This window comes from Myodes glareolus, chromosome 17 (assembly GCF_982192425.1).
Source record: "Myodes glareolus chromosome 17, mMyoGla1.1, whole genome shotgun sequence".
Classification (NCBI taxonomy): domain Eukaryota; kingdom Metazoa; phylum Chordata; class Mammalia; order Rodentia; family Cricetidae; genus Myodes; species Myodes glareolus.
Window position 1 is genome coordinate 7047894 of NC_142042.1, and position 21526 is coordinate 7069419.

The 21526-nt window shown below is 39.5% G+C and overlaps 1 protein-coding gene across 1 annotated transcript in view; it reads left to right on the forward strand.

Annotated features, from left to right (window-relative positions):
* Ptgfr (prostaglandin F receptor) overlaps positions 1 to 21249 on the forward strand; it is a 37463-nt gene extending 16214 nt beyond the window's left edge. The window contains exon 3 of the mRNA XM_048453592.3: positions 18255 to 21249. Within this exon, the coding sequence (XP_048309549.1) occupies positions 18255 to 18557 (303 nt within the window). The 3' untranslated portion in view covers positions 18558 to 21249. The remainder of the gene's footprint in view (positions 1 to 18254) is intronic.
* Positions 21250 to 21526: the final 277 nt, after the last annotated feature.

Consider the following 21526-nt stretch of genomic DNA (forward strand, 5'->3'; position numbering starts at 1 on the left):
AAACTAAACCAAAAACAAAACAACAAACAAAACAAAACAAATGAACAAACAACAAAATAATTTGTTGCTACAGTACATTAAATTAATTGAACTCTTCTTTTGAATTGCAATCCTCAAATTCTTGATTTGCCTTTTATTACCTTTATTGTATTCTCTCTGGAACCTGTGTTGATAATTCCAGCTTACATTTATCTCACATTGGATGAAACAGATCAAATTCGATCTGTTCCTAGTGTGTTTGTTTGGTGACTGGCTGTCTCTCAAGTTAGTGGAAACTCCTTAGTGAAAATCCAATGTCATCTGTTTCTACTTTGCTTCCTTTGGTGCCTCATACGTGGTTTGGAAAGACCCAAGGAAAACACAGCTCGTCCTTTAAAATCCTTTAATCACAAATAAAAATTTATGAAGGAAATAATATCCTTATGGCAATGCTTATTAAGTGTCCAGGATGTCATATAAGGGTTTTGCTTGAAAAATATTTTTTATAAAAGGTTACAATGTTTTTGAAATATAACTATGAAACTGTCATTGTGGTGATTGTTTTGTTTGTAAAGTTCTTGCTTAGAAGTTTTGTTCTAAGAATTCAGAATTAATGAATGTATTAAGGAACACCCTGCATGCCTATCTCCTACTGTGTACACAGGTAGATAGGGCTCAAAGTACCTTATAGATGCCAACCTACTGAATCCCACAGTGTTCTTCTTATACTTGTCCTCACACACAGAGAACATTAGCGAGTATTTGGAGGGCTTAACCCAAAGGATGTAACAACTTACAAGGTCTGTATTTAGCACTGTGAGATATTATCCAACACAATTAGTTACTCATTCTATCTGAAATTTTAGTTAAAAATAAAATATCCCCAGACATAAGGCCAAAGGTGTTCTGACACAAGAAATATAAAATATAAAACTTTAATTATTATTTGATTATTCTATTAATAAAATATAAAAACTTTGATTTGACCGTGATTTGTGGAGAAAAATAATGTGACTAAAAAGAGTATTCATTTTGCATTCTATTGTTATGATAATGTAGGTCTGACTAAAGGGTTGTTGGAACAAATCTGTTAAAATTAGTACTTAAAATAATTTTAAAGGTAAATATTCTCTTCTCCTTTATAGAGCACGACATTTTCTAGTTTCTCATTTTTCCCTCCTTGATCTGAACTAACCTCTAATTTACCTGAGAAAACCTAAAATTTCCAAATTTAAAAATAGGCAATTCCGTTAGTTGGCAATGGATAATACAATCACTCTTAGTTTTGTAAGAAGTATTTTGGTCTTTGAGAAACATCTTTACCTCTGTAATTGGAATCTTAAAACTCCCCACAGAGGTCACAAGTCCCTGCCATGTGTTTATAGCCGCCCAGAGGTCACAGGTTACTCCCATGTGTTCACAGTTACCCAGAGGTCACCTTTGACTGTGTTCATGGCAGACCAAGACTTGTCAAACTTTGATTAAAACCAGAGGAAGCTGCGAGGAGCCTGGTGTAGCATTTTGGTTAAAAGAAAGCAAATCTTTCTCTTGATGTGTTCATCTCACTTTGAATAGAATGCTTATTGGCCCAAGTGTCTTGCAACATCTGATGACTTTAGAATCAGAATCAGGGTACCACTGCTTGCATCCATACCCAGACGTGTCTGTACTCAGAGAACACCATAGTTCTTTGTGTGTGTGTGTGTGTGTGTGTGTGTGTGTGTGTGTCTTCTATGTGTATCCATACCTGTGCATGGGGAAGCCTGAGCTCTGTCTTCATCTTGTTCCCTTGAGGCAGGATCTCTCACTGAATCTGGAGCCAGGATGGTGGCCGGTGAGCCCCAGGGATGCTCCTGCGTCCCTCTTCTGAAGTGCTTGGTTTATAGGCATTCATGGCAGCACCCAGCTTCTTATGTGAGTTCTGATATCTGAGCTCAGGTCCTCATGCTTTCACACCCCTATCCTGTGTGTATATGTGTGTACATGCATGCATATATGTGTGTTTACATGCACACGAGTATAGTGTCCCTTGTAGATCAGAAGCTGGATCTCCTGAAGCCAGAGGTACAGACAGTTATGAACCACCCGATACGGGTTCTGGGAACTGAATTTGAAATAACAGTACTTGCTCTTAGTTGCTGAGTCATCTCTCCAGCTCTAAGTTCTTGATTTTTTTTTTATTGAATTCAAAGGTATGGCCTTAATGAAAATTTACCATTTTTAAAATAAACCAATGGGGAAAAAAAGCCAATGGAAACACATATGTAAATGTAATGCTTACAAATATCCATTCGTTTATTCCATAAATACTTCCTCAATGGATTCATTTGTCTGTGTTTATTCAAGCTAAGGCTATGTCGTGAGGTGGTCAGTATCTTTTGCCTGTGAAGGTAGGCTCTTCCGTGGGTGTTGGTCACAGAGCGTGAAGGCCAGTGTAGAGAGGGACAGGGAATAGGTAGCACACAAATTATCAGGAAGGCTTTCCAATTATGGTTACCCTGAGTTGGGGTTGGTGTAGGGATGTTTTATATCAGATACGTCTAAAAGAGCACAGGCCTGGATGACACTGAAGATGGTGTTAGAAAACCTTACTCTATTTTAATCAGTTCTGGAAAGAAGCAAATGTTTCTGAAGAGCAAAAGAAAGATGGTGCTACCACAATTAGCCTCAGCAAATTCTGTCCTCAGGTCTCTATGGTTTCTGAGCACTTCATTCCAGTTTCTGCACTGGGGAGGAAAGACTTATATTCATTCCCAGGGAAACAAGAAACTCTGCTTTTCCAACTTTGGTCTTGCATTCACCTACCAAACATTTGTCAGACACTAAGTGCAGAGAGACCTCAACTGTATGATTTCTGTCACTGAGCATAGAGATGCTTAGTCAGCGCTGACTCCAAGCATATGAATTCACTCAGTCCATCTCAATGGGAGTATGAAGTGAGTCTCCTTGGCCTGTGTTTCAACCTCTACATCCATGAAGTGAGTTCCTATAGCTTAACATATGCTGCAGAATTTGCTTACCACCAGCTTTGAGTACATTAACCACAAGTCCCTTAACAAATTATGAAGAGTCAATGTGAAATTCAGTTTGGATAAAGATGGATTAAGGACCATATGTATTTTCACGTATTATCAAGATAAGCATCTAATAAATTAAGTACTATCTACTCCTCAACATTGTTTTTGCCCTGGGTGTACTTTATCCTCTAGTAAAATTCTGTGGTAATTGAAAGGTAGTGACCAAGTACCTCCCGCTGACATTTTCACGTGTGTTACATGGACATATAAACATGATTAAAATAAGGTCTTAACTTCAAAGGAATGTGCAGTTTATTTGTGGAGGTATGGGCAGGACTAACTCTGATACAAAAGACCCATGAAATACATAGCCTTTCAAGGAACTTGTTTTCAGAGAAACTTCATTCATTGATAGTCAATACTGCATTCTTGGCTATAATCCTTGGAATTGGGCTCATTTAGCCTCTGTTTTGTGAAATGAGTTCTTATCTGTGTTCTCTTTGAGAAGGACTCTTTGAGTTTTACTGTTAATTCATATACTTTCTTTTCTTGCAAGGGCTAAATGGCCCTGTCTTTTCCTCGTATATATCTTTTTCATAAATGTAGCTTATGCCATATCCCAGTTTTCTTTATAATATGAGCATGATTAATAAAATCAAATCTTATCCAAGGTGCCAACTAGACTCCATTACCTTTTGGGAGTTTAGATTTCTGGGGTTCAGGATTAGAGGGATTTTGTATCTCATACTAGACACTAGTTAACCCCGTCAGGGAAATCTGGATGCCAATCCACTTCATCATCCGTATTAGTTGACCGGAATCCAAGGCGTTGGCTCTATTTATTTTCTCTTGCGTGTTTCTAAAGAAACCATATTGTTTTAAGTGAGGCCATTTTTGTGGCATTACTTGCAAAACCTTTCAAGAATACAATATCATTCACATAACTGCAGAGCAAGGGCTTGGCTTTCTGGTGTTACAAATAATACCACAAGGCCTGACAACTTGATAGAAATAAGTAGCAGAAATAATATAACAGAAAAAAAGGGTGGTAGAGCTTGAGGTTCAGTTTCACACAGTCATGTAAGAAAGAAACTTTCTGATATTTATTGATTTCTCCAGAGGAAGAGAGACTTAGCATTACGGAGCAACAGGAGACAGATGGATTCTGATTGCTGACACTATGCTTTTGATTTGGAAATGGTTATAAAATACACTCAAAGGTATCTCTGTTGCCTTTCTTGAATACCTTCACAATTTAAGAACAATTTGGAACTGAAAGCTGTTTCTTCATGTTTATTTACACAGTGTCACTGTGGCGAACTGTGTCAAGGTTCTGGAGAAAGATGTTGGGCTTTTGACACTGTCTTTTGATTGCTCCCCTGGGGCCCTAGTGTGAACTTCCAAAAGAGCCTTTTAACTCTGTCATTTCCCAGTCAAAAGTCAGCTAGTAACAAGGTTTCCAAGACGCACGTGTTTGGAAGAAGTCTGAGCTTGTATGTAGAGAAGCATCTAAGCTGTAGTTTTGATACTGTACCCTCAGGCAGAATAAGAGGGCCATCCTGCTGGCCGGGTGCTGGCCATATAGGCTAACTGCCTTTCTTAATCCCCTCCTCCAGAGCTGGAGACCTGTTCTTTATTCTATGTTATCCCTTTTTGTTCTCTACAATCTCTGAGTTGTCTTAATATTTGTGCCACAGTTGTACTATTTCCCCTGACTATAGGAAAATCATTAAATAGGAGAATTATTTTTTTCTTTAAAAAAGTGTGTGTGTGTTGTGTATGTTTATATATGTGTGTCCACATGTATGTGGGTGCATGTGTGCACATGTACACACCTGTTTGTGGAGGTCAGAAGTCAAGTCAGATGTCATTCCTCAGATTCCATCCACCTTGGGTTTTTTTTCCTTTTATTTGTAAGATAAAATCTTTCTTTTATAGGCTGGCTAGACAGCAAGCCCAATAACCCACCTATTCCTCCCAAGTGCTGGGTGTGCCACTGTGGGCCACCATTCCCAGGGTTTCTGTGAGAGTTCTGGGAATCAAATTAGGTTCCCACGCTTACCAGGCAAACATATTAGCAGCCATCTCCCCATATCTAAACTCCAGAAATTCTTCATAAAAGGAGAAGCTTAGCATTACTCTCTCCTGGTTGCTTCAAGGAGGAAAACATAAGAACTGGTTAAACTATAGAGTGCAATGCTCTCCTCCGTCTGTTTCATCTCCACAGAGTTTAGCAGCCAGTTTATTACTTGTCTCATTTGAACTTATTTGTGCTGATATTCAGCATCCTTGAATCAGGACCACTGATAAGGCATGTTGTGGTGGACAGAGTGAGTGATGTGTACCAGTCAGACATCAAACATTTGGAAATTAAAATATGTTGTCATTGTTGAGACTGGAGAGTTGGCTCGGCAGTTAACTGCTCTTAAGCATGCTTGATCGTCTTGCAAAGGACAGAAGTTTGGTTCCTAGCACCCATATGGGCCAGCTCATACCTGCCTGTAGCTCCAGCTCCAGGAAATATGATGTCCTCTTTTGGCCATCGCAGGTACCCACATACATGTGTGCATACACACAGACAGATACACAGATACTCATAGACATAAATAAAAGATAATCTTAAAAGATATTGTTCCTTAATTAGATATCTAGATTATTACTAGTGTAAGTGGTATTTTAAGTGGTATTTTTTTTATTGTAGGATAGTGTTAGTGTTGCTGGTATAGAGTATGATGTGTTTTTGATTTTTTTTTAAGGTAATAATTTTTATATTTGGATACTGAGTGCTCTCTTTGCCCTGCCAGTGAAAGCTTTGTCCTCAGGTGTGCATGTTAGCAGGAGAGGCATTATGGGAAGTCTTTATGTGACTGGAGGTATTCCTTTGGGAAGGTAGTTTTTATGGAATATTTTGTTAGTTCCTGTGAAAGGAGTGTTCAGAAGTCTGACTCCGGCTGCTTGCCCTCTCTCCGCATCTGGTTTGAGATGCACTCAACCCCTTGCTCCAACATAGACAGCTGCCATTGCCCTCTGCTGGGCGCCACCAGAACTCTGCAGCCCAAATTCGGACAGCTGAAGTAGCCCAGAGTGTGCGCCTCTGCTCCTCTCCACACTGTTGCCTAGAGGCAGGGTCTCTCACCGAACTGTCTGCTGTGTCCGCTAGGCTGACTAGCTTGTGAGCCTTCAGGATCCACCTCTCTCTGCCCCTAACCCATGCTACAGTTAGAAACATAAATGGTCATGCCCAGATTTTTGAGGAATACACAGATTTGAACTCATGTCTTCAAAGTTGCTGAACAATAGTGCTTTTCCCCACTAAGCCATTTTCTTAGACATTTTTACAGCTTTCTTGGAAAACATTGCTATAATTTGGATCTTAATGTACCCTAAAGGCCTATTTGTTGAAGCCCTGGTCCATGGTAAAAGCTTTGGGGGATGATGTCTAGTGGAAGGATGTTAGATAATTGTAAGCATTCCTTTGAGACTCTAAACCCTGTTCTGTTCCTCCTTGCTCCTAGATGTCATTAGGTGAACAGTTTTCTCTTGTTTGCCACCAAAAGTCTTGGTACCAAATGACCATGGATTGAGACCTCTGACCCAGGTCTACACTGTAGTAACCAATGTGAATTTAGATGTTTCAAGGATAGACTAAGGGTAGCATTCCATGGCCAAGTATTTTAGACTATATGTACTTTATACATATATAAACTTAGATATCTATATCTATACATCGATAGATAAGATGGGTATTCAAAGTGCTGAGAATTACATAGGCAAAGGCAAATTTTATCAAAGATTCAAGTCAACAAGTAGTAATCTAGAAAACATTAGTATCTATCATGAGTTATGACTCTAAAAGAAAAGAGATTTCAGCTTGCTACTCTCCGAAGAGAATTAAAAGCACAGCTGTAGTAGTGCTTGGTAACTTTCCTGAAACCTCAGCATTTGAGCAGAAGAAGCAAGAGGTAGACAGGAAAAGAATTCAAGGCAGTTTCAGCTACATGGTGAGTTTGAGGCCATCCTTGGCTACCCAAAACCTTGTGAAAAAAGTGTGAAAAAAGTGAGAAATAACCAAAGACCAAAACTAACACGTAACTGTATGACCCTAAAGGGGTTAGTTCAGATGCTAAAAACTAATAACTTATATTGTCTTATCATAGTTACTCATTAAGTAAATGGATAAAAAAATCATAAGTAAAATTATTCAAATTAGTTTGGCTGACTGATCAGCAAGGGCCACTTCCTGGACAGAAGCTTGTATGTATTTTGTTTCTTTGTTTTTCACTATACTTTAGTTCTGCTTTAGAGTCAAGAAGTTCTCATGTCTCATCCTGGCCCAGCTCCTTCCAGCTGTGCAATACTCTGTTCCATTTCCTTGTCTGGAAAGAGAATATAAAATTACCCAGAGAGCTGTGGAGAGCACATGTGGTCACTGAGCTCAGGATGGCTTTTTGAAATCCTTCGTTTCTCTAAAATTTATGGCTGTCTTTTATTTTTAATGGGACACCCATTTCATTAAGTGTGCCCATCAAATGACAAATGATTGTATTAGAGCATAGAAATGGTTTGGGCAATGTTTTCAAACTACTGCAATAACAAACCACTGGGGCAATTGGAAATTTCTCTCTGGAAAAACATTCTGTGTTTCAGGACAGATGGCTTACAAAAACACCTTATTGGTACCGTCTGCTTTTGCTATACAAGGCATGTTGTAAACAGTCAAATACAGTAGGATTTGCTCATGAAACCAAGCCTTTCTAGTCCCGTGACCAGCTTCCAGCTAGTCATTTTCATCATAATTCATACACATGATGTTTGTGATTGCTCTGGTTGTGCCATAAAAGATAAACACTTCTTGGTTAGGATGAAAATGCCTGTGTCTATATTTAGAATATAAACAGATTTTTATATTAACTGTGGGTTTAATAGTAGTCAGCATTAATGGGAACCAGAATTCACAGTGCCATAAAATGCATGGTTAAAAAAATGCCTCAAATTCTGGTAGGATATATGCCAGCTTTCTTCTACTAAAACTGATTTTTTAAATTGATTTTTATTGAGCTCTACATTTTTCTCTGTTCCCCTCCCTGCTCTCTCCCCCTCCCTTTAACCCTCCCTCAAGGTCCCCATGCTCTCAATTTACTCAGGAGATCTTGTCTTTTTCTACTTCCCATGTTGATTAGATCTATGTTAAGTCTCTCTTACTGTCCTCTTTGTTGTCTAAGTTTTCTGGGATTGTGATTTGCAGGCTGGTTTTCTTTGCTTTATGTTTAAAAACCACCTATGAGTGAGTGCATGTGATAATTGTTTTTCTGTGTCTGGGTTACCTCATTCAAAATGATGTTTTCTAGCTCCATCCATTTTCCTGCCAAATTCAAGGTGTCGTTATTTTTTTCTGCTGTGTAGTACTTCATTGTGTAAATGTACCACATTTTCCTTATCTATTCTTCAGTTGAGGGGCATTCAGGTTGTTTCCAAGTTCTGGTTATGACAAACAATGCTGCTATGAACATAGTTGGGTACATGTCCTTGTGGCACGATTGAGTATTCTTTGGATATATACCCAAAAGTGGTATTACTGGTCTTGAGGAAAGTTGTTTCCTAATTTTCTGAGAAATCGCCACACTGATATCCAAGGGGGCTGTATCAGCTTGCATTCCCACCAGTAATACAGAAGTGTTACCTTTTCCCACATCCTCTCCAGTATAAGTTGTCATCGGTGTTTTTGATCTTGGCCATGCTTACAGGTGTAAGATAGAATCTCAGAGTTGTTTTGATTTGCATTTCTCTGATAACTAAGGATGTTGAACATTTCCTTAAGTGTCTTTCAGTCATTTTAGATTCTTCTGTTGAGAGTTCTCTGTTTAGATCTGTGCTCCATTGTTTTTTATTGGATTATGTGTTCTTTTGTTGACCAATTTCTTGAGTTCTTTGTATATTTTGGAAATCAGAGCTCTGTTTGATGTGTGGTTAGTGAAGATCTTTTCCCACTCTGTAGCCTGTCGTTTTGTCTTCTTGACCATATCCTTTGCTTTACAGAAGATTTTTAGTTTCAGAAGGTCCCATTTATTAATTGTTTCTCTCAGTGTCTGTGCTGCTGGGGTTATATTTAGAAAGTGGTCTCCTGTGTCAATGCATTCAAGTGTACTTCCCACGTTCTCTTCTATAAGGTTCAGTGTGACTGACTTTATGTTGAGGTCTTTGATCCATTTGGACTTGAGTTTTGTGCATGGTGGTAGATATGGGTCTATTTTCATTCTTCTACATGTTGATATCCAATTATGCCAGCACCATTTGTTAAATATGCTTTTTTCCATTTGATTTTTTTTTTTGCTTCTTTATGAAAAATCAGGTGTTCAAAGGAGTGTAGTAGAGTTTGAAGTCAGGGATTGTGATGCCTCCAGAAGTTCTTTCATTGTACAGGATTTTCTTGGCTATCCTAGGTTTTTTGCTTTTTCATATGAAGTTAAGTACTGTTCTTTCAAGGTCTGTGAAGAATTTTGCTGGAATTTTGTTGGGCATTGCATTGAATCTGTAGAACGCTTTTGGTAAGGTTGCCATTTTTACTATGTTAATTCTGCCTACTCAAGAGCATGGGAGATCTTTCCACTTTTTGGTGTCTTCTTCAATTTCTTTCTTTAAAGATTTAAAGTTCTTGTCATACAAATCTTCCACTTGTTTGGTTAGAGTTACTCTGAGATATTTTATGCTATTTGTGGCAATTGTGAAGAGTGTTGTTTCTCTGATTTCTTTTCCAGCCCTTTTATCATCTGTGTACAGGAAGGCTACTGATTTTTTTGAGTTAATCTTTTATTCTGCTACATTGCTGAAAGTGTTTGTGAGTCGTAGAAGTTCCTTGGTAGAATTTTTGGGATCACTTATGTAAACTATCATATCGTCAACAAACAGTGAGAGTTTGACTTCTTCTTTTCCAATTTGTAATCCCTTGATCTCCTTTTGGTGTCTTATTGCTCTAGCTAAGACCTCAAGAACTATATAGAATAGATATGGAGAGAGTGGACAACCTTGTCTTCTTCCTGTTTTCAGTGGAATTGCTGAGAGTTTCTCTTCATTTAGTTTGATGTTGGCTGTTGGCTTGCTGTATATTGCCTTTATTATGTTTAGGTTTGTTCCTTCTCTCCCTGCTCCCTAAGATTTTTCTCACGAAGGGATGTTGTATTTTGGCAAAAGCTTTTTAGGCAACTAATAAGATGGTCATGTGTTTTTATTTTTCAGTTTGTTTATATGGTGGATTACGTTGACAGATTTTCATATGTTGAACCATCCCCACATCTCTGGGATGAAGCTGACTTGATCATGGTGGATGATGGTTCTGATGTGTTCTTGGATTCGATTTGCCAGTATTGTATTTAGTATTTTTGCATCAATGTTCACGAGTGAGATTGGTCTGTAATTCTTTTGCTTAGTAATGTCTTTCTGTGGTTTGGGTATCAGGGTAATTGTAGCCTCATAAAAAGTGTTTGGCAATGTTCCTATTAGGTGGAATAATTTGAGGAGTATTGGTATTAGTTCTTCTTTGAAAGAACTAAAAGAGTTTTGTAGAATTGTGAGCTGAAACCATCTGGTCCTAGGCTTTTTTTTTTTTTTTGATTGGGAGACTTTTGATGACTGTTAAACTGATATTTTGCCTATTGCCTTTTTACTGCCATCATCGTCAAAGACAGAAATGATGAAGTAAGGATCATAATTAGAATAATGATCAGGTTCAGCAAGTACCTGAACACCCATGTATGGATGATTTGAAGGAGAGTATCAAGATGAAAATTATGTTATTCATCATGGGATGGATAGAAAGACACTCATAAAGGATACATTGCTTTACATTATCATATTACTTTAAAGACACCAGGTGTGGTGGTGCACACCTTAGTTATAGCACTCAGTAGTCAGAGTCAAAGCTACGGGGCAAGCCTGGTTCACATAGTGAGTTTTAGGAGAGCCAGGGCTACATAGTGAGACTCTGTCTCAAAACAAACAAATGAAAGATGCTGGCATTGCCTCATGCTAGCTGTCACTTTATGTTTGTTAGTTCATAGTTTCAAAAATTGCCCCTTCATTCCAGAATGATTCTAACCTTGTATCATTTTGACAGTTATATTTATTTCTGTCTTTAAAAAGCTGTGTGTGTCTGTCTGTGTGAGTGTATGTAAAAGTGTATGCGCCTGTGTGCACATACAAGAGGCCAGAGGAGGTCACCAGACCCCTTGGAGCTGAGGTCCAGGTATTTGTGGGATGTCCAGGGGAACTGCAACTTCATAATAAATGCTCTTTAACACGGACCCACCTCTCCAGTCCTGACATCTGTGTTCAGACAGATGCCTTAGTTATGGGGTGCTCAGTTTATCGAGCCCAACATTTCAGTCTGTTGTTGTGGGTACAGGAGCTTCAGAACATGACACCTGTGAGCATCAGTTCTGACTTTAAGAAAGAATCTAGTGACAGTGGAAGGTTAGCTGAAAGACAACTGGACATCTAAGCGGACAGAAATTGAAACTTCAGGTTTAAAATCTGGGCTCAACCAAGGCCAAGGAGGCTGTTTCACAACTCCTTACCTGCCAGTTCCCATTCATCAAATCCCAATGCCTCCATATTTTATTTTATTAGGGTTTACTTTATATTTATTTGTGCATATGTGTGTGTCTGTGTTCATATGTGGGCATGTGCATGTGTATGTTTCCACTGACATGCAAAGAGTACATCAGCTCTCCTGGAGCTGGAGTTAAACGTGGATGTGAGTTACTCCCTGTGGGTACTGGGAACCAAACTCAAGATTCTCTGTACAAGTGGCAAGCAGCCTGAAATGCTGAGCCACCTTTCTAGGCCTCCCATCATGTTCTAGTTGGGTAGCCTCCGACAAGTTAACGTCTTCACGTCTGGGTGTGAATGTCTTAAAATAGGAATGATGCTGCTTCTTTCATACCTGGAAACAAGTATTTATAGAAGTTTCAGTAGATGCAAGTAGGCCCCATGAAGAACTGAGGTGAAGTGTGTACTGCTGTGGGCTTTTTACCTTGTTAGTAATTATAACTTACCACCAGTCAGGAAAATGTTTGCCTGACCAGTCTGGGACCTAAGTTTGGTCCCTAAGACCTGTGGTGCTATTTTGTAATTCTAGCACTGGGGAGGCAGAAAGAAGTAGATCCTGGACCTCCTTGGGGAGCTAGCCTAGACTATTTGGCAATCTTCATTTCAGTGAGAGAAACCTAGTTTCAAAAAAAATATGGATTGTTCTTGAGGAAGAACACTGGAGGTTGCTTTCTGGTTTCCACATATGTGCACTTGTACATGAACATACACACACACACACACACACACACACACACACACACACTCACTCACTCTCACACATACACCCTTTGTCCCTTTTTGTCCCGTTATCCTCTTTCTGTCTTGTCTCAGAATCACCCATCAAATGTATAATCTTAATTTAAGGGTTTTCAACAAATAAATGATTGAGATATGGAAATTATATAATTTAGTCAGGGAAAAAATCTTCATACTCAAAACATTTATTGCCAGGAAGTGATGATGTACAGCTTTAAACTCAGCATTCAGAAGGGAGGGGCAGGTGATCTCTGTGAGTCTGAGTCCAGCCTGATGTACAGAGCAAGTTCTAGGATAGGCTCCAAAACTACATAAAGAAACCCTGTCTCAAAAAACAAACAACAACAATGACAAAATGTACAAAAACATTTAGTCTGCCAGAGTCTGTAATTTTAATTTTGTATTTTTAAATATATATAATATACATTTCTATAATTTATATTAATTCATATGTCTATTATTCTGGAACTGCATAGAAGTGAGAATTTTTCCCCTGCAAGTTCTTGTCGCAATTATTTTACTTTTTTTAGTCAAAGTCTCAGTATGTTGCCTAGACTGGCCTTGAACTCATTGTGTAGCAGAGTCTGGCCCCTGATTTCATGTTTAGAGGTTGTTATGTGTGCGATGCAACTCCCTTTTTTAAAGTTCTGTTTTCAAGAACAGGATCAATCTGCAGAGCTAACTCACCTCGAATGTATTTAATCCTAAAATACCTTGTAAGCGTCAGCTTTCCAAACACTAAGAGCCCCAGTGCTTTCTCTCCACAAAGTACTGGTGTGTAGATGCAGGCCACTTGTTCATTTCCCATTGCCCAGGCCCAAAATAATCACACATAAACTGTATTAATTATAACACTGCTTGGCCTGTTAGCTCAGGCTTCTTATTGGCTAGTTCTTATATCTTGAGTCACCCAATTCTATTAATCTGTGCATCACCACGAGGTCATGGCCTGTCAGCAAGATTCTGGCAGACTCCAGCAGATGTCTTTCTCCTTCGGCAACTACATGGTGTCTCCTTGACTCCGCCTACTCTCTCTCTATATATCAGATTTCCTGCCTGGCTATATTGTGCCCTGCTATAGGCCCAAAGCAGCTTCTTTAATAAAAAATGGTAATAAAACATATTTACAGCATACAGAGGGGAATCCCACATCATACTGGTAAGAGTTTCTTTTATTATATGTGAGACTGAGTTCTCATTGAATTGTCATGATCAACTTTCTGTACTTAAGAGTAAAATGTGAAGATTACTCACAGGTGACAACGTTATAAAGGCTGATAGTTTGGCAACCAGTGGGTTGTGCTTCTTTGTACCCAAGCGATTCATTGGAGGCCTGAGCTGCCTTCTCTAGAGCTGACAGAGTAAGAATGATCTGTTTTGGGTAAGACAAACTGTCATGTGCAGTCAAGCCTGGTGAAAACTCCTGTCTTAGTTATATTTTCATTGCTGTGAAGAACACCATGACCAAAAGCAACACAGGGAGGAAAAGGTTTATTTCACTTACTTTTTCATGTAACAGTTTGTCACCGAAGGAACTCAGGGAAGGAATTCAGAGGAGAGAACCCAGTGGCAAGAGCTGATGCAGAGGTCACAGAAAGATGCAACTTACTGGCTTGCTCCCCACGGCTTGCTCAGTCTGCTTTCCTATAAACCCATGACCACCAGCCCAGGGATGGCACCACCCACAATGGGCAGGCCCTACCCCATCAATCACTAAGAAAATGCCCTATAGGCATGCCTACAGTCAGGTCTTATGAAGCAAATTTCTCAGCGGAGATTCCCTGCTCTCAGATGACGCTTGCTTGTGTCAAGTTGACATAAAACGAGCCTGCCTAATCTGCTTCAATGACTAGATGAGAACTCTATGTAATTTTCACAAACGTCATTCACATGGGAAGCACTCTTGTGACCATTCCACAAAGGCTTTGGTATCTAAGAATAGGGCATTTCTCCAGGAAATGATTTGATTATACATTCATTTAAATCATTTAAAAAATGTTGTGCCAGGGAAAAATCAATTCTACATCTGAAGGATGCAAAGTTCAGAACGGCTCAAACAATAGCGGCATTTTGTTCTCATGTGCGCTGGTCAGATCCAGGATCTCATGCTTGCTCTGCAAGTGTCTAACCAGTCAGCTGCAGCTCCAGCGCTTTAAATTAATTAAGCCAGAACAACTGATGAGCTGATGCAGTACAACATCCCAAAGACAAATGTATTTTCATGCTGGTGTTTATAAATAGCTCTCCTTGTAGCAACTTCCCAGTCTTTACTCTTCCAGATGCAGCATTTTTATTTGCTTGTTTGCTTTTGAGACAGGGTTTCTCTGTGTAACAGTTCCGGTTGTCCTGGAACTCACTCTGCACCGAGCTGGCCTTGAACTCACTGAGATCTGCCTGTCTCTGCCTCCTGAGTGCTGGGATTAGAGGGGTGCACCACCACCACCCAGCTACATGCAGCATTATAACTGCATCATGTTGGTCTCTCTGCTTAGAGACGTTATACGTCCCAATTTACCCAACAAAACCTGATTATCTTACTGTAAGTCAGGTGCTAGAACAGAGTCACAAACTGGTCAGACAAAAGAATGTGCATTTGAGATGACAATAATTTAGTGTGATAATTGGCTAGATAACAAAGCTAAATCATTTGTTTAAAAGGATTTTCCTTAAGTGTTGCTTCAGTATCATGGCAATCTTGCATAACACCTGGGCACTCTACAGTGAGATCCATTCACCACTAAATTAATGTGTTTCTTGGAAACTCAAAGAGACAGAAACATAAACACACTTTTAAAATTTGCCATTACATTTGCCAAATTTTGTCAAGTTTTGTCAAAATCTGTTTGATTTTGTCTTCTGTGTTTGGGACAAGGCTTTACCACATAACTCAGACTTGCTTACACTTATGATGTAACCCACGCTGCTGTCAAACTTGAGATACTTTGGGTCCAGCCTTTCAAGTGCTGGGATTATGTGTCATCATGTCTGGCTTATCACTGCTTTTACTTCTAAATGGCCATTGGAGTCCTGACTCAGGTCAACACCCATGCGGACACAGAATATATGTTGCTTTAATATTATTTTCCATAGCAAAACTTTAGCTAACATGGACTCAATCCCCATGTATTCTTATTATTTTGTAAAATTGTTATTTCCACAAACTCCCAGAGCTGGGAGAGGTACTACTTAATAAAACAATGTGTGAGCACACTAAAAAAGTTACTGAATCACACAAAAAACAAAGGAAAACCAACGAAACATTGATAACTACCTCTATAGTTTTTATTGCATGCATAAAATGCCATTTTTTTCAGAATTGAGATCATATCAAAATCATTTGGTGACTTGTTTTCTTTATGCTAACACTAAATCCCAGCACCACTTGCTGCGTATAGTCCATTATGACCACAATTTACCCTTTGTTGGACACCATGATTGCTCTAATCCATCAGTGATGTACTATTATCAATAACATCATAATTGGTGTTTTTGTTTACAGAAATAGTCTGCCTATATTTTTCTTGATGACTACCTAACTAATGATCTGGCCCTGGAGTAACTGCTCTTCATGGCTAAGGCTACTGTGTAAAGCGGAGTTATGAATGGTTGGGCACTGACTGTGTTCTAGAGAGAGGCTGGGACATGGGCCCTTTCAGCAGATGACTGATTGTCTCTTCACAGTCATCTGGTGATCAAACTACTGTTCCCAGGAAAGAGGAGAGTCAGAGGGGGGCCACCATGCCACAGGCTCGTTAAATGTGCGTGTCTCCAGCACAAGGCAGGATCTTTGATGCTATCGCATGGAGAATGTTTGTTCCCGGATGTACAGGGCTGTGTCTGGCTGAGCTTTGAGATACCAGGAGCACAGTTTATTCACTAATAGAAAGTATATGCTTTTTATATTTGTAAGGCAAGATAAATATTTACTCATTCGTTCTTGAACCAAAACCAATCTGATAAAATTCCCACAGACAGGTGATAGATTTCACAGTGTCTGCATTATTCAACCTGTGTTCAACGCCTGGCCCAAAGGAGGTATTTGATGAGTGAAGACAAAAAGCAAAGTGAAAATACCACATTCCAATTGCCCATCAAGTCTTGGCTCTTTTCTGTGAGAACTGAGACCTATATAGTAGGTTTCTTCGGTCATATTGCATGGTTAGGTGAAGCAGTAACGGGGGCTGCATCTGATCCAGGTGCTCTCTGCAAGATACACTTTTCGTTTCGTTGGTTGCAGCAACATTTAGGTCTGCAGCTGGATCCATTATTTTCCTGGGAAAGAAGCTGTTTCCCAATGAATCTGCTTGGGATGAAGATCCTGTTTCTTTTGAGGGATATCAAACCGCCCTGGAATCTCCATTAGCTTATGCTGCTGCAGAAGCACTTAGAAAATTTTAATGGATCAAAATACTGGAGCTTTGTGAGGACTGGGCGAGGGTTTCTTGGGTGATCAGTTGGCCTGTGAGGTACAGCCTCGAGGAATAAAAATGTGAATGAGTTTATGAAGCACATTTTAAGTGTCGACTTTGTACTCGGTAATAGAAATAAAAAACTCAAAGGTGCATAGATCAGTTCAGGATTGGCATGTGTTGTGAGTGGCTAATTAGGCGTGGATAGGAACCAGAACCACCTCAACTCCAAATTCATTTTGATGGGATGATGAATGAGAGGTGAGACTATTCTTAGGTGGAGGTTGTAGTAGAATGGGTAGGAATTGGTGACCAGAAAAATATGGCAGAGTATTTTCAAAGAAAAGCAATTTGAGCTGATGCTCAGAAGGGTGCTACACCCCTGGGACCAGTGAGGCCTCCCAAGCAGGGAGAGCAGAGGATTTGTCCCTGTGATGTGGGTTGTAAGGGTCAAGTTTTGGGTGCACCATGCAGCAGCCACTGTGAGTGTGCTGTAAGGACAATGAAGGTTTGGTTGAAGGCCCCACCCTTCAGTTACTGATGCCACTGATGTGAACAAAGACCTCTCTTGCCTACAACAGTCTTGATGTTTTTTCATTTAGAATGTTCAGGTTTGCTCTATAATCTCATAATCCAGATGGCTCAATGGACCAGACATATTTATACTTTTTCTGAATTACCTTCTATTAATTTATTTATTATCCATTTTCATAGACAGAATATTTTTAATATTCTCTTATTTGGTTCTTTGTGGTAGTCAAAGCTAGACTTGGTGATTTGTCTAATTTTAATATAGGGTGACAAACAGTCCCACAAATGGTCTTTACAACAATGTATGTGCGAAATGGACACAGGACACCAAAATAGACATTGATATGGCTAAGCCACAGTTGACGTAGGGAGTCATTTCTACAAAGCCTTTGGAAAGTTCCATGCAGACTCCTGGGAATGTATGCTGAGTAAAGATGGGAGATGAAGAAAAGTAGGGTTGTTGGTATCAGGTGAAGAAGCTGGTAATATTGTAGCTACTAAAAGGAAATTCTAGAGTTCTTTTATTTTCTTTTTGAGACAGAGACTCCCTATGCAACTCAGACTGGCCTCATAATCCTTAGAATACCAGTATTACAGTGTCCAGCAAAGTTCATTGTTTTAAAAACTTATGTATAATTTATTTGTTTAACTATACTTTCATTTTCTATTAGATAAGCAAATGTTTATTTATTTAAAATTCATATTCCCAGAAGTATAGGGCTAATTGCTGATATCAGTGTTTGTTCCCCCATGAGTCTGTTTGTATACAGTGGAATATCATTTTTGTAGTGTTCATATCAATTTGAATTAAAATTGCATGCACAATTTACACCATATTTCCTCAGTATTTTTCAAAATAGCAGTGCTTTGTGGGATGTGGTACAAAGGTTATGTCACATCTGTAGTCAAGTTGAAAACTATGGGACCAAAGAAATGCCTGTGATCAACAGCTTTCCCTGTTTTGCTTATTTTCTAGGTAACAATGGCCAACATTGCAATAAATGGAAACAATTCCCCAGTGGCCTGTGAAACGACACTCTTTGCTCTCCGGATGGCTACGTGGAATCAGATCTTAGACCCCTGGGTCTATATTTTGCTGCGGAAGGCTGTCCTGAAGAACTTGTATAAGCTTGCCAGTCATTGCTGCGGTGTGCACATCGTCAGTTTGCACATCTGGGAGCTCAGCTCCATCAAGAATTCCTTAAAGGTCGCCGCTATTTCTGAGTCGCCAGTGGCAGAGAAGGAGAGTCAGCAAGCATCCAGTGAAGTAGGACTGTAGGTCGATGCAGGACTGGAAGGAAATCGGGGGGAGTTTTGGAAGCATCTCAGTCGATCAGATCCATAGCCTAACTGGAACATTTGGACCGCGGTGTGTAGTTCGGGAGTACACTGGAGGGACGCAGCTTCTGGGTTTTGTTATACTGGCTGCTGCATGGTTGTGCATTTTCACTTATTTTTGTCAACAGGAGGTAGACAGATACAATGCGGTGGAGTTGAGTGGAACACAACTTTTGAGTTTAGTTGTGTGACTTGTGTTTTTTTGGAATAAATGAATCTGTTGAAGCCCGATGCCAGTGAACTTTACCTATTTTCCAAGATACCTTAATGCTACCTGCACCATGAAATGGTCATTTCATTGACTTATAGGCTAGGCTCAAAATGACGAAAGACTCAGTTGTTTGTGCGTGGGGTTCTTATCAGTTTACCAGTCCACATGCCCTCAGTCAATGCCTGCACGACCATGACACATGGGATGCACAGTGGCTTGTGAAGTCCACTGCATCTGCTGGGTCAGCCTGACCTCGTGAGGCTGGTGAGCATGGCCATTTTTGTCACAACTGACATGTGTCCTTGCTTGCATTGGTTTTTATGAAGGCCAATTATTGTTTGAAGAATTTTTTCTATAAAGTAATTGATTATCAGTGTTTAAGTGATCTTCTTTTCCTCTGAAAATTGTAGAGAAACACAGGCTTTGTCTTAGCCCAGATTCAGCTCCTGATAGCACACCCACTAAGCCTTATTGTGGGCTATGTAAACCATCTAGATCCCAGTGGTACATGCCAAAAACAGGGCAAATATTGCTTTATCTGAGCTGTCATTTCTGTGTCAGAGAATAAAAGAAAACCAATCAAACAAAGTCTGTCTGCAGCTAGCGTGTTTCTGCTTTGCAAACACAGGCATAGGGAAGTTCTACTGACAGCGGTTTCCCTGTATCTGCCGGGCCACATTTTCAAAGGCCCGTGTTATCAGTGTGGAGGGGAAGGATCTGAAATTAGCCAGAGTTGGGGACCTATTGTTATAGTTAACCAGAGACCAAGGGACAAGACTCTGTCTCCAAGTTTCCCAGTCGTAATCCACACTTCTTTGCTTGCTTGTGGAATCAAACAGAACGAGTTCTGGTTGCAGTAGTCATCCTGAGCATTGTAGGTTCACTGGTGACTAGGGTTAGTGGTGATGTTTGACAAGGAAATGGATTTTTATATTTAAAATGTCCTTGCTTTCATCAAGTTTGGTTGTATTTAAAAATATTACCTCCCCCCTCCTTTGCTATGTGTATGGGTGTTTTGCTTGAATACCTTTCTGGGCATCATGTATCTTTCTGGCCCCTATTGAGACCAGAAAAGGGCATCTGAACCCATGGGACTGGAGTTACATGTAAGCTACCATGGAGGTGCTGGGAATTGAACCCAGGTTCTCCAGAAGAGCAGCCAGTGCTCTTAATTGTTAAGCTGTTCCTCCAGCCTCTAAAACTTGCTTTTATCTGTAAACATGATTTCGGATTCTAGAAATTCTGAGAAGTTAATAAAATTAAATTAGTATCTTTATAAATTTCTGCTTTTGATTGATAGTTTACATTAGATACAATTACTGATTTTGGTAAAGTCTCATGAGTAAATTAAAGGAAAATCAGCAAATAGCCTTGTTGAAGACATAAAGGAAATTATTTGTAGTGAATTTACAAAGAATAATACTGTAATTATGCAACAATCTTAACTTAAAGACAATAAGACATCAGCAATACAATTGATTCTCATGTAGAGAATATGTCAGATAACAGACAGCAATGTCCTTGTGTAAACTGGACCTGACACTGTAAAAGGTTGTGCCCAATTTATACTTAAACTGACAACTATGTGTTGGTTATTGTGGTGTACATATGTATACATGTATGTATGTGTGTTCAAGTGTACATGTATTATGTGTATGAATTTGTGTGTCTATGTATTGTATGCACACATGTATATATAATGCATATGATTGTAAAAAACCCTTACAATTTGCGATTGCTGTTACGTTACATAAATGTTATCATGTTGAATTTCAAGAGCACTTATAGCTTGGAAAAACTTCTGGATGGTTCACTTATTTTCAGAACCGATATTTATTTCCGATAGCACTAAGGTATTGGCATCCTATAAACCGAAACATGAAGAAACCAGTCTCCATCTGTCCTCGTCGTAGTTGGTAAAACGCTGCAATGCACATGTCCGTGCATTTCAGCTGGGGAAAGACACAGAGAAGAAACTTGCTCTGAGGCCCCAGCTGTCTTCTCTGTGAGCCATTCTGTGGCTGTGCTGTCCCCCTGGCCGTGTGCATCTACAATGAGACCATCCTGTAACATCATTGTGTGGCGGGGGCAAGGCTCCGGGAAGTGACAAGCGAGTTCTTCTCCACAGAGTTTGGATAATTTATCCATACTCTCTAAGCCTATTTTTTGGGCAATTTAACTGATCTTAAGATGAGGCTAAACACATAGTGTAAATATAAAAAGTTGGAAAAAAGTTTAATGTATACCTGAATCCCAAATTCTGTTTGTCCTTGTCGCTGTTGTATAGAGCTGACTTATCGCACAGTGTATTGGGTAGTGAGCAATGGAGGGGAGAGCATTCACTGGTAACTCCTGAGTTATCAGGGTGTAAACTGAGTTTGTCCTTATTCATATAATAAATAGTAGAAATGTTCCAAAAATCTCACAGATGTGAGTGTGTAAGCTCTGCTTTGACATTTATAATCTGTCTCATGAGGTCGCCTACTGTACATACCTTCACACATTATCCAAACATTGGTTTCTGGAGAATTACATTCTTGCAGGCAAACAAGCACTAAACATGTCTGACTTTATTGGAGTCTTTGTAATTGTTTAATGAAAATGGGATAAAAGGCATATCACTTTTTTCCAAGAGAGCATACTGAATTGAATTAGTTGTGGGTATCGACAGAAAACATGCTTCTTGCTGGTGGTCTTAA